At 38.2% G+C, this 13,032-nt stretch overlaps 1 protein-coding gene across 5 annotated transcripts in view; it reads right to left on the bottom strand.

The window, feature by feature from the left end:
• Positions 1-13,032, bottom strand: part of prpf40a (PRP40 pre-mRNA processing factor 40 homolog A) — an 85,201-nt gene that overhangs the window by 51,806 nt on the left and 20,363 nt on the right. For all 5 annotated transcript variants that reach the window (XM_063052264.1, XM_063052262.1, XM_063052263.1 and 2 more), the window contains 3 exons: positions 9,331-9,441; positions 8,947-9,067; positions 6,867-6,894 (listed from right to left, as the gene is read on the bottom strand). In XM_063052264.1, the coding sequence (XP_062908334.1) occupies positions 6,867-6,894; positions 8,947-9,067; positions 9,331-9,441 (260 nt within the window). The remainder of the gene's footprint in view (positions 1-6,866; positions 6,895-8,946; positions 9,068-9,330; positions 9,442-13,032) is intronic.

A 13,032-nucleotide genomic window follows, 5' to 3' on the forward strand; every position in this document is an offset into this window, starting at 1 on the left:
ATTTTTTCATTTTTTTTTATCCCTTTCCCAAATCTTTCCCTTTACTTGTGTTAATTCTCTATTTTCCAAAAAAAAACAACAAACATTTAGACTAGGGGTGCTTACGTTAGCAATATTACTGTGTTGATGAGAAGAGCAATATAAATCATTAGGAGAGTCATCTAAAGTCTGCTCGCATTGGGGTTATATATTCAATCCATTTATTCCAGATTCGATAAAATGTTTCTTTTTGAGTTCTCAGGGAGTAGGTCAACTTTTCCATTTTAAATATTTCCAAGATAATTTCGTACTAATCTTCTAATGTAGGTGGTATTGGATTTAGCCATTTTCTAGTGATTGATTTCTTACTTGCCGCTAAGAGGGCCTGCAGCAACTTTATATCTTCCTTCTGTTCAAGGAACAATACATGCCCCAAATAGAGCGTCTCAAAGTTCAGAGGTATCTGGGACCTAAGTACCTTAACTAATGTTCTATGAATACCTTCCCAAAATAGACTTAATTTAGGGCAATCCCAGAAAATATGAAAATGATTTGCCTCCTTAGAGCCGCACCTTCTCCAACACATCACATTTGTATCTTTATATTTTTCCTGATATGGGGTCTTGAAGTATCTTATAATGTTTTTCCAACAATGTTCTCTCCAAGTCAAAGAATTAGTCGAGGACCATTGAAAGCTGCAGATTTTCCCCCAAGCCTCCTCTGAAAGTACCAACCCCGCTTCTTTCTCCCACTTCTCTTTAATATACAGTGTATTTACATTTTTAGCATGGGAGAGTGCATTATATAGGCGAGAAACTGATTTACTAGATATTGAACTGCAAGCCGAATTCAGAATCTTGAAAAATTCTAATTCTACTGTTGATAGGTCTGTATATCTACAACTCTGGTTAACATAGTTTCGTATTTGAAGGTACCTAAAAAAGTCATTATGTTCTAGGCCATGTTTGTCCTGCAGGATTTGGAAACTTTGTAATACTCTTTTATCTATAAATGAGAGGTAGGTTGTAAGACCTTTCTTTATCCATAGCTCAAATCTTTTATCTCCTCTGTTGGGAAGGAATTCGGTATCATATGCACACCATCTAAAGAGTTTTAGCATGTTATTAATTCCACATGAATTAACCACCTTCTGCCATACTTTTAATGTAAGATTTATCCAAGCATTATTAAATTTTTCCAACTGGGCCATCAATCCTTTGTCAGCTATTGAGGCCTGAAGAGGAAAACTGTCAACTAATCCAAATTCTATTTCCTTCCATCTAGCCTTATATTCCCTATTACACCAATATAACAGAGGGGTTATCTGTGAGGCATAAAAATAATTTCTCAGGCAAGAAGAACCATACCTCCTCTTTCCTTCCCTAACTGTAAAGTGTTATATCGAATTCTAGGTTTCCTTCCTTGCCAAATGAAGCGGGAAATCCATTTGTCCCATTCCCTGAATTGATTATCATCCACCTCCACTGGTAAAGTACGGAAAAGATATAATAACCGAGGAAGAATATTCATTTTTATAGTATTTATCCTTGAATTTAAACTTAAAAAGGGGATAAGATTCCATCTATGCATATCTGCTTTTATCTCTGAGATTAATGGCCCATAACACCTGTGACAGTGTTGAAAGATCCTTCGGCAGGGTTATTCCTAAATATTTTAATGATTTAGCTTCCCACTTAAGATCGTATGTATCCTGCAATTTTTTGGATGGTGTATAATTTAGGGACATAACCTGCGTTTTCTTTACATTTATTTTATAACCTGATATTTTCCCAAAGTCATCCAACAGTGTAAACAATCCTATAAATGATTTTTCTGGTTCACTCAGATAGACCAAAACATCATCTGCGAATAACGCCACTTTCTGTTCAATCCCTGCCACCTTGATACCTTTTACGATTTCGCTCTGTCTTATTAGTTGGGCAAGTGGTTCAATATATAGCGCAAAAAGGAGAGGAGAAATTGGGCATCCCTGTCTAGTGCCTCTCTCTAAAATGAAGGAGTCAGAGAGGTCCCCATTTATCTTAATTCGGGCTGTTGGGCTGTCGTACAGAGTCTGAATTACTTTAATAAACCTTTCTTGAAAGCCGAATCTTCCTAACACTCTGTATAGGAATGCCCAACTAACCGAATCAAAAGCTTTCTCAGCGTCCAATCCTACTACCATTGTCTCTGTCTCGTTCTTATTAACCTGTTCTAATATGCGCAGAGTTCTCCTTATGTTGTCCTGTGTTTGTCTTTGTTGAATAAATCCAGTCTGGTCTACATGGATTAGGCCAGGTAAAAGCTTTTCCAATGTGCGCGCTAATATAGATGTAAATAGTTTGTAATCTAAATTAAGAACACTAATTGGCTGGTAATTACCACATTCTAGTTTATCTTTACCCTCTTTAGGAATAACTGAAATAATCGCTTCTCTCCAGGAAGGTGGAGTTTCTCCTCTCTGCAAGATCCAATTAAAAGTGTTAAGTAGTAATGGGGCTAACTGTGTCTTCAGGGACTTGTACCACTCTGAGATAAACCCATCAGAACCCGGGGACTTTCCAGCCTTTAACCTAGAAATGGCCACGTTCAGTTCTTTGACAGTTACTGGTTCTAATAAACTTTCATTTTGTAAATCTGTAAGTTTAGGTAGATCTAAAAAATTCAATACACTGTCTATATAGGGCTCATTGGCGGCCCGGGGTTGGGAGTACAGCTCTCGATAATACGTTTCAAAACTCTCTTGAATTTTCCCTATTGTACTCTCCACAAGCTTTGTCTTTGGATTCTTTATTTTATGAATTGTATTGTCTGCTTGTTGTTTTCGTAATTTATATGCTAATAATCTAGCTGATTTACCTCCTACTTCATAATTCTTTTGTCTCAGGTAAAGAAAATTTCTTTGAGTTTCCAACGTATAAATATCATCAATTTCACTTTGCAATTTCCTAATTTCCTGTTTTCGATTTGAATTACTTTTGTTGCTATCTCCAACTTGAAGTTGTTTTAATTTTCCTTGAAGGTCTGCTAATTTTTGTGCATTGATTTTTTTCATGTGAGTAGTAATGGAAATAATTTTCCCTCTCAGTACAGCTTTCAATGTATCCCATAAAATCACTGGTGATGTTTCTCCCATGTCATTAAGGTCTAGATATTCTTTGATTTCTCCCCTTAATCTCTCCATTACTTTTGGGTTATTAAGTATATGTGAGTTTAGCCTCCATAGTGTTTTCCTCATTTTCCTTTCCAGGATTAGAGACATAGAGACTGGGCTATGATCCGACAGATCAATTGTTGCAATATTACAGTTTTTTATCCTGAGTCTATCTGTATTAAAGATAAAGAAATAGTCTATCCTTGAATAGGCTGAACGAGGGAAAGAGTAATATGTATAATCTTTACTAGTAGGGTGTAATTCCCTCCAGACATCTATAATTCCCAACTCCTCCATCAATGAATTCACTTTCCGAGTCAGAGGTTTATTCTGAGTAACTATTCTTGAAGAATCTAATATAGGATTTAATCTAATATTAAAATCCCCTCCACAAATTACTACCCCTCGAGAACTGACCATTAGGTCAAAAAAGTGTCTATAAAATGACCATTCACTACCTGGAGGAGCATAAACATTCAGCAATGTTATTTCTGTACCTTCTATTCTTCCTGTGATTTTTACAAACCGTCCTTCTTTGTCTCTAGTCTCTGAAATATGTTCATAATTAAGAGTACTTGATATTAAAGTAGCTACCCCTCTTTTGTGACTCAATTTATATGATGAATAAAATATATGCTTAAAGCCCATTCTTTTTAATTTTCCATGTTCAGATTGGCTCATATGTGTTTCCTGGAGGAAAGCTATTTGTGCCCTCTCTTTTTTCAATTTAGACATAATCTTATTTCTTTTAATTGGATTCAAAACCCCATTAACATTATAGGAAATTATTTTTACCAATTCAGTTTGCATTTTTCTCTAGTAGAAAAAAAGCACTCTCCTTTTCTAACCAAACAGTAAGCAATCCCTTCTCAACAGTAAACCAAGACATATAACCACACCCTAGACATTTCTGAACGTATAACATTTGAAAATTTTCCCCGACTTCCCACAGTGAGGCCTGAGCACCGACCCGCCTCAGTTCAGAGGGATAACCTCCAGCTTCACCCTGTGTTAGAGGGCCCTCAGCAGTTTGAATAATCATAGAGAATTTTCTCCTATTTATGTCTCGACCATATTGCTATCATTCAAGTTATTCCGCCTAGATTATTTTCAATTACCAGTTTTCATTTTACTTTTAAGTCCGATTTACTCTTTTCAGTCATTTCTCTTAATTAATCTGTATTCTCCGTACATTCGCGTCTGAATATTTGGAGCTTTTCCTTGTAGTTTGACACTCTGTTTCGAGTGGAGCGTCCTCGCCCCACTAACTGCCACGACTTCTGCCGAATCCTCTCCAGTAGCGACTCCGGTTGGGTGATAACTTTAATAGGTAGTCCCCGGTCCGCCAGGTCCGACGTTGCCTCCTCCACCGTAGCGTAAGTTTTTGTCCCTTCGTCGTAAAAGACTCTCAGCCGAGCTGGATACAGGGTCTGGAATCTGATGTTGTTTTCCTTCAGGACTCTCCATGTTTCCGTATATTCCTTCCGTCTGGCAAGAATCCCCGGTGCGTAGTCGTGGTCTAAACTGATTTTACAGTTGTTCCACATGAAACCTTTCTTTTGCCATGCTCTTTTAAGCACCTCTTCCTTCGTTCTGTAACTGAGAAATCTGATCAGAATCGATCTGGGCTGGGCGCCTGCCGGAGGCTGTGGTGCCAACGCACGGTGAGCCCTTTCTATCTGTAGGTCTTTTGTGGCCGGTATATCAAGGTTCTCTCTAAGCAGCTTCTCCACGAAGAGAATCATCAATCCGGGTTTACCTTCGGTTCCTTCGGGAACTCCGTAGATCCTCACATTTTCCCTTCTCGAGCGGCCTTCTTGATCTATTAGTTTCCACTGGAGTTGGTGTTGTAGCTTTAGCACTTCTGCTATCACTTCCTCGGCATTTTGTAGCTTCGCTTCAATTCCAACAATCCTCGCTTCGGCTTCATCTATCCGCGAGTTAGTTTTTACTATTTCTCCTTTAATATCTTCCAGCTGTTTGCTGTTATCTTGTCGGAACTCGCGAATCTCTCTGAGAATCAAAGACAGAGTCACCGATTCCCCCTCATTATCTCCGTCCTGGCTTGCCGTGGGAGAGCTAGGCCCTTCGCCTTGCTGCATCTCTTTATGTTTATCAGAAGCGGACTTTTTATTCTTGTTCTTAGACATCATCCTTGCCCCTTTTATTAATATAGTTATGCAATATTAAGTATTTGTCTAAATTCGATTTTGGGGCAGTTTACCTTCTTTTTTGTCGAGAGACCTTTTCCTTACGCCGCCATTCCCTTGATGACCCGGAAGTCCCCCCCCCCCCCAGCCATGAAAATATTTTAAAAATAAATACATACAGAAGCATTGCATCGGAATAATAAAAAGTTAAAACATTTCTGAACTATCATTTGATAATTATATATGATAAAAGTGGACGTGTAATTCCATGGAAAATGTAGTGAAATCATCATCTGCATTTAAAATTCTTCCACTGCAACCTTGATCACACTGTACATCGTAGCTGCTTGCCTTTTGGAAATGACAGGAATGAACATAGGAAAAATATGTCCTATCAGATCAAAAAGTATGTAGCTGTTAACTTAGCATGTTATTTTATTTTTTTTATCTCAATGGTGTACATACAGTAATATAAATTAAAATTTAGGACAATGCCTGGTTAATTTTAATCCAAACACTGCATTAGCATGCAGTTTACCTTATTCTGCAACAACTCCTAGATGAGCCAAAATCTTACAAAATATTAAATAGTCCATAAATAAGTAAATAGAGTACATTAAAGGTCATAGTTCATCTTCACTACCAACTCTGAAGTTAATGCTTTCATTTGTCTGCTCTCATGCCTTACGATGTTTTAGTTTTCAGTCATCAAAAATAAATTGTCTTGATTAAACCTAGTAATATTCTTATTCATCTATATTTATGAACGGCATTCGAGCATTAGACCTTGCCTATAAACTTGAAACACTGATAATGAGGATGACAGAGTGTAAATGGAGGATATGAGAAGAGAGCAGTTTGGCTTTCACAATTTTGTTAGTTTCCTCAAAGTCTAGTCCCATGGCCTGCTTTCTACAGGTATTGATGACCAGCAAGTGTCATGGCATTCATCCTGTCTAACTTATCTGGGAGTTCAGCAGATCCAGCCATCACCTTGTGGCACATGTTCAAGCCACAATTCATTGTGTGGTGGATGGATATCCTGCCCATAACTGCTGTAAAAAATATATATTTTGGTAGGGGTCAATTACTGTTTGCATTCCTCATACTATACTGCCAAAAAAATTACTAGAATTCTTTGAATTTTCTTTACATTTTCACATTAGGATATTTAATCTATTGTTTTTTTTTTATACAGATTTTCTGTCAAAACTGGTTAATGTTGCCTGGTTTCAGTATAAACACTAAATAAAGCGATTTCACTTGTATCTAATAAAGCACTGAAATGCTTTCCAAGTCCTGCAAAAGGATCTGTGTAATTCTACTTGAGCACTTTTTCCATTTGGCTAATATTGTAAGTAATTTAAAAACAGTCCATCATTTCTTAGAACCTAAGACTTCAAATGCAGAAAATAAATACATATTTAGAGAAACCATACAATGTAAACCTTCAGTATGATTTCCTAAGAATTTCAGCCATAAACAAATACTACCTCCTTTGCATATTTTCAAAAAAGTCAGATTCAAAATTCAATTTCCAATACCACTGATTTTTGGAAATAATAATAAAGTGTAGAACATACCCATTTTCTTCTTCAGCTTTGATCATTTCTGCATAAAAACAAAATTAGCATCTGATTAACTTCTAACTGAAAACTTTTTGAAGTACAAACAGCTACAACCTTATTACTTCAGAGAATAAACTATGTGCATATGAACATGTCTGCAAATCACTGCCAACGGCAACTGTCAATGCTTTTTACAGTTGAGCAAACAATCTTCTTTTGATGAATTTAGCATAATAATCGAAACAAAATTCAGAACCTGCTCGTGATTTGAAACAATATTCTCATTTTACATATTACATAAGGTACCCAAGCTATCCTTACTTCCAAAAATTCAATGCTCACTCCATCAATGACATCTCTATTTCAATCCTATTCAACACTGGTTTGAGCTACCAAAGGCCAATTTTATAATTAACCTTACCAAGACAGAAAGATTCAACGATTAATATAAACAAATTAAAGCACTTCCCTACAGCACAATAGCTGGTCTTTTTTAAAGGCATCCGTTAGTCTTGCGAGACCATGGACCTGCGCCTGGAAAGTCTTCACTCTCAGGGCGCAGGCCTGGGCAAGATTGTATGGAAGACCGGCAGTTGCCTCTGCTGCAAGCCTCCCCTCTCCACGACACTGATGTTATCCAAGGGAAGGGCATTAGGACCCATACAGCTTGGCACCAGTGTCGTCTCAGAGCACTGTGTGATTAAGTGCCTTGCTCAAGGACACAACACGCTGCCTCGGCTGGTTTTTACAGGGACATAAAAAGCCCCATTTACAAACTGGGATATTTTCATCTCTTAACTGCCTTGACAGAATAATCAATTCTAGTTCCAGTTATCAAAAATTTAATCAAGCTCATTTTCAGAATTTGCTTTTACAAACAGTCTGAGGAACAAAATATTGAAGTGTTTAGATATCCCCAAAAAAGTCCGGAAGAATACAAACATGTAGCCTCTAAAACACAGACTGAGAAATGCCTTAAAGAAATTCTCTGGATACAAAGATGATGGGAACCAGAAACCAGGATTCCTTCATTAAGGAGGAGGATCTCTATATTTACCGGAAGCAATAGTTCTCATGAGGCTAGATCAATTAACCCCAACAAATTCAATAGAGCATTAAATCTAGCACCCCTTCTAAGGGGAGCAGCAATTAATCTCTATTCACAAAGCAGTTGTTCCTTTGTATTGGAGAAATGAAATGTTGATTAGTTTTCAGAAAACAACTTAGGAAATAAGAAAAGAAATAAGCCTTTTTGGTCCTTAGAGCTTGCTCTACCATTCATCACATTTATTTCCAGACACCATCAACCATATCGTTTCATATCTAGCAATCTGTATTACGAATAAGATCAATGATTGAGCCCCTGAAGCCCTGCAAGTAGAGAATTCGAAAGATTCAGCACTGTCCAACTGGGAAGAGATTTACTCAATGGAATTCATTTTGAAATTGTGACATCAGCATATATTCATCAAATGGTGGAAATATCCTCCCTGCATTGTCTGTTGAGCTGTTTAACAATTTTGTTGAGATTTTTTATTCTTCTAATCTCTGTAAAACACAGTCTGTCCACTTATCTTATCCTCACATAACAACCTTACTATCCTTGAAAACACCAATCCAATACAAATCTTCTGACCAGGTTCATTTGAGCCTTGAGGACCTTGCATATTGTTAGCAATTTCTGCATTTGTATATCACACTTTTGCCTGTTTCTTTTATTTCTTTTTCTTTACTGCTCTGTGCATTTTATTAATCATCTATTTACGTTAAACACCTCACTTTTTGTTCATTCCCCATTTGCCCCCATTCTTTGCATCTTATTTTTTTTTACCTTTAACTATTTTCACTTCTGATGAAAGGGTGCACATGAAATACAAACACTTGTTTTTCTCTTTCCAAAGATGCTGCTTAACCTGCTGAGGATTTCTAGAATTTTCTGTTTATTTGAGATATCAAGCACTTGGAACTTTTGATTTTGCAATAATCACTCTGACATTTGGTATATTTTGGATGCAAATCACAATTCAATTAAAAATGTTTAAAGAGAAAGTTTAAAACATGACGCAGCTTTCAGAGAAACTATTAAGTTTTTTACCTTCCAGCTCTTCCAATTCTTTGGGTTTAGTCCATCGAGATTCTTTTGTTTGAGAATTGTAATAATAGGGCTTCCCTGTATCTGACTTGTATTCTTTCCATGGACATTTTGATAGCAATTGCTTGAAATATTTAAAAAAATATCACATTAATATCCTGACTTGCACAATAGTCTTACAAAATAAATACTTTGTAATAAAAAGAATTAAAGTATAACTACTCAAACATGTTTTAGTTCATTATATATACATGACAATAAAATTATAGTACAAAGGGGAATCCTGCAGATTACTCCAATACTGAACAAACAAAGATAAGGTATCTAAAAGTTTATGCTCTAGGGCCTATTTCCTATATTTGTTATATCCAAGTCATCAGTTCACACCTCTGCATGCGATTTCAACTCATCCGGCTTCTCCCATGTGGATTGTTTTGTTTCAGAGTTATAGAAATAGGTCCTCCCATCTGGAGATTTGTGTTCAGTCCATACGGACTTCTGAAAGAGAATGAAATCAAGTTAAAAATAATAATGTAAATACACACAACATATAACAAACACGATCTTCCAAAGTTACTAGAAATATGTACCCAGGAAAAAATATAGGTTAGTAAAATAAGCTTTTAGTTGATGACAATGGACATTATTTTATCCAAATTCTGTACTTTTGCCTGAACATTATGCTTAACACAGTACAGAAATGTAATGCAAGCTAATGTAAAAATACAATGAATGCTACCTCTGTTTTTGCTAATGGTAGTTTTGACTGTTTTTGCTAATTTTGATAAGTTTGATTTTTGGCGCACCTGATAAACACCCTCGCATTAAAGTGCTAAGTGACTCCAGCTACAATTCCTTTGGTCATAACCCGTGTATCTAACAGTCAGTGATAATAAAACTGATTCTGACAACTTCTTTATCACTATATCAACTGCTGCTTAGCTGCTTTCAGTGAACAATGGACCTGGACCCCTAGATCCCTCGGTAACTCAGTGCTAGTAACAGGTCTACAATTAACTGTGTACTTTCTTCTTTCATTTGACCCCAAAAGACAGTGCTACCAAACATAAGCGACAGCTTCTGGTAGTCAAAAGCTAAGAAATCCAACAAAAAACATCACTAAACGTACCTTTACTGAAGAAATTGTGTTAAATTATCAACACAAACAGAGAAGGGGCAAAACAATGGTGAAGCGAGTTCAGGGGATGACTGGAGTTGGTACCAATAAAAAGAAGTTAGGTTTAAGTGCAGTGGCCATTGTGTGAGTGGACCAGCGGGTTTGAAGGGCTCATTTGAACAGGCAAGTTGCTGGTAAGTGCAGTGAGACTGGGTCCAGGGTCAGCTGTGTGCTCTTATGTCAGACGTGGGAACTCAGAGAGACCTCCAGTCTCCCTGATAACTACATCTGCATGAAGTGCATCCAGCTACAGCTCCCTACAAACCGTGTCAGGGAGCTATAGATGCAGGTGGATGACCTTCACTCTTTAGGTGAGAATGAAGAGGTGATAAATAGGAGCTACAGGGAGGTAGCCACTCCTAAGTTGCCGGAGAAAGGTAGCTAGGTAACTGTCAGGAAAGGGCAAGGGAATAGGTATACCACGTTGGATACTTTTTTGGTGGGGGGGGGGGGGAGAGATGACCTAACAAGGGAAAGCTGTATTGACCAGATTTCTTGCACTGAGTCTGGCTCTGTGGCTCAAACATTTGGGGCGGGGGAAGAAGAGTTCAGTAATGACAGGGAACTCATTGGTCAGGGCAACAGACAGGATATCCTGTGGACGTGTAATATATACCCATGGAATGTGTTGCCCTCCACTTCATCTTAGAACAGTTCCACAGCAATCTCAGGTGAGGGGGCGCAGGTAGAGAAGAGGAGTCAGAAGTTATACTACTTATTGGTAGTGTAGGAACCACGTATCTATTTTCTGTCTGCCTCTATTATATTTAGCTGATGTTAATCCTTTTCACAGCCTGTGGTGCATTGGCCACATTGGTTTCTTTAGCCTTTTATCTGCTTTTTACGAAGCTGAGTTACAATCTCGACACTCAACCCAGCACAGATGGAGTGTGCAAGGAGCCAGCCAGATTTGAGCACAGGCCCTCTCATCTCGAAGTCTGGTGCTGATGCCACTGCACCACCAGGAGGCTTATTGTATTTTGTGTGATGAATCAGCATATAGGAGAGAGAACGAAAATCTGCCTGAGTGGTGCCACAACAATACCTCACTCAATATCAGCGAGACCAAGGAGCTGATTATTGACTACAGGAGGTAGAAACCAGAGGTCCACGAGCGAGTCCTCATTGGAGGAGCAGAGCTGAAGCAGGTCAGCAACTTTAAATTCCTTGGTGCTATGATTTCAGAGAACTTGCGCTGAGCCCAGCACATTAAGTGGAATTAGGAAGAAAGCACGGCAGCGTCTCAACTTCTTCAGGAGTGTGAGAAGATTCAGCATGACATCCAAAATTTTGACAAGACTTCTACAGGTGTGTAGTGGAGAGTATGGTGACTGGCTGTGTCATAGCCTGGTATGGAAACACCAATGTCCTTAAACAGAAAATGTTACTGGTAGTAGTGAATATGGCCCAGTCCATCAACGGGTAAAGCCCTCCCAACCATTGAACATATCTACATGAAGCGCAATCACAGAAAGCAGCATCCATCTTCAGGGACCCCTACCACCCAAGCCATGCTCTCTTCTCACTGCTGCCATCAGCAAGAAGGTACAGGAACTTCAGGACTTCCACCACCAGGTTCAAGAACGGATATTACCCCGCAACCATCAGGCTCTTGAACCAAAGGGGATAATGTCACTTGCCCCATCATTGAAATGTTCCCACAACCAATGGACTCACTTTCAAGGACTCTTCCTCTAATGTTCTCGATATTTATTGCTAACTTATTATTATTATTTCATTTTGAATTAACAGTTTGTTGTCTTTTCCACACTGGTTGAACACCCAATGTTGGTGCGGTCTTCCATTGATTCCATTATGATTATTATTCTATCATGGATTTATTGACTGTGCACTCAAGAAAATGAATCTCAAGGTTGTAAATGGTGACATATATGTACTTTGAGGATAAATTTAATTTGTACTCATCTGTTGCTGTTGGGGATGCAAAGATCATTGTCAAAGACCCAGCAATCTCCTCCCTTGCTTCTTTCAATATACTGGGTATCTGTCATCAGGCCCTGGGGTCTTATCCAAATTAATGCTTTTCAAAGACCCAGCATTACCTCCATTATAATCTCAAAATGTCCCAGCACATTAGCATGCCCCATTCTGCCTTTATCCTCCAATTCCTTCTTGTCAGTAAATATTGAGGAGGTTCCATCGAAGACTGAGCAAGTTAAAGAACTTCACTATGACAACCCTGATGCTCCTGCAGCTTTCCAAAATCTGTCTACATATCTGTCCTCTACTTCTCAGCAGAACAAATGCAGAACTCCGATTTCTACAGCTGTACTGTGGAGCATTGTGAATGGTTCCATTACTACCTTGTATGGAGGCTCCAATGCTCAGAACGAAAGTCGTCAGAGGGTTATAGACTCAGCCAGCTCCATCACAGCTGCAAGTCTCCCTACCACTGAGAACATTTGCAAAAGGTGGCATGCATCATTAAGGATTATTACTATTCAGTGCATACCCTCTTTTCAACAGCGACGAGGTACAAAAGCCTGACAACACACAACCAACAGCTTCTTCCCTTCTGCCATCAGATTCCTGAACAGTCCATGAACCCATAAACAGTAACTTATTATTCCTCTTTTCCACTGTTTATTTTACTTTTAATTGTAACAGTATTTTTATGTATTGCACTGTAATGCTACTGCAAAGGCAACAAATCTCGTAACGTACATCAGAGATAATAAACTCGATTCTGATACTATTGGGGAGCTTATAGTATAATCCCATCAACGTAACCTAACCTCTCTTATTTCAAAGCTCTAAACAAACTGCCTTTGTGGACCAGCCCTTCAGTGTATCCTCTCTGACCACTGCTGTGACATTTCACATAAGTATATACATTTCAGCCCATCAACTGCACCATGTTTATGCCTTCCTTTCAGTCTTACTTAGAAACA

Source organism: Mobula hypostoma, chromosome 6 (assembly GCF_963921235.1).
Source record: "Mobula hypostoma chromosome 6, sMobHyp1.1, whole genome shotgun sequence".
In the NCBI taxonomy this organism is placed as follows: Eukaryota; Metazoa; Chordata; class Chondrichthyes; order Myliobatiformes; family Myliobatidae; genus Mobula; species Mobula hypostoma.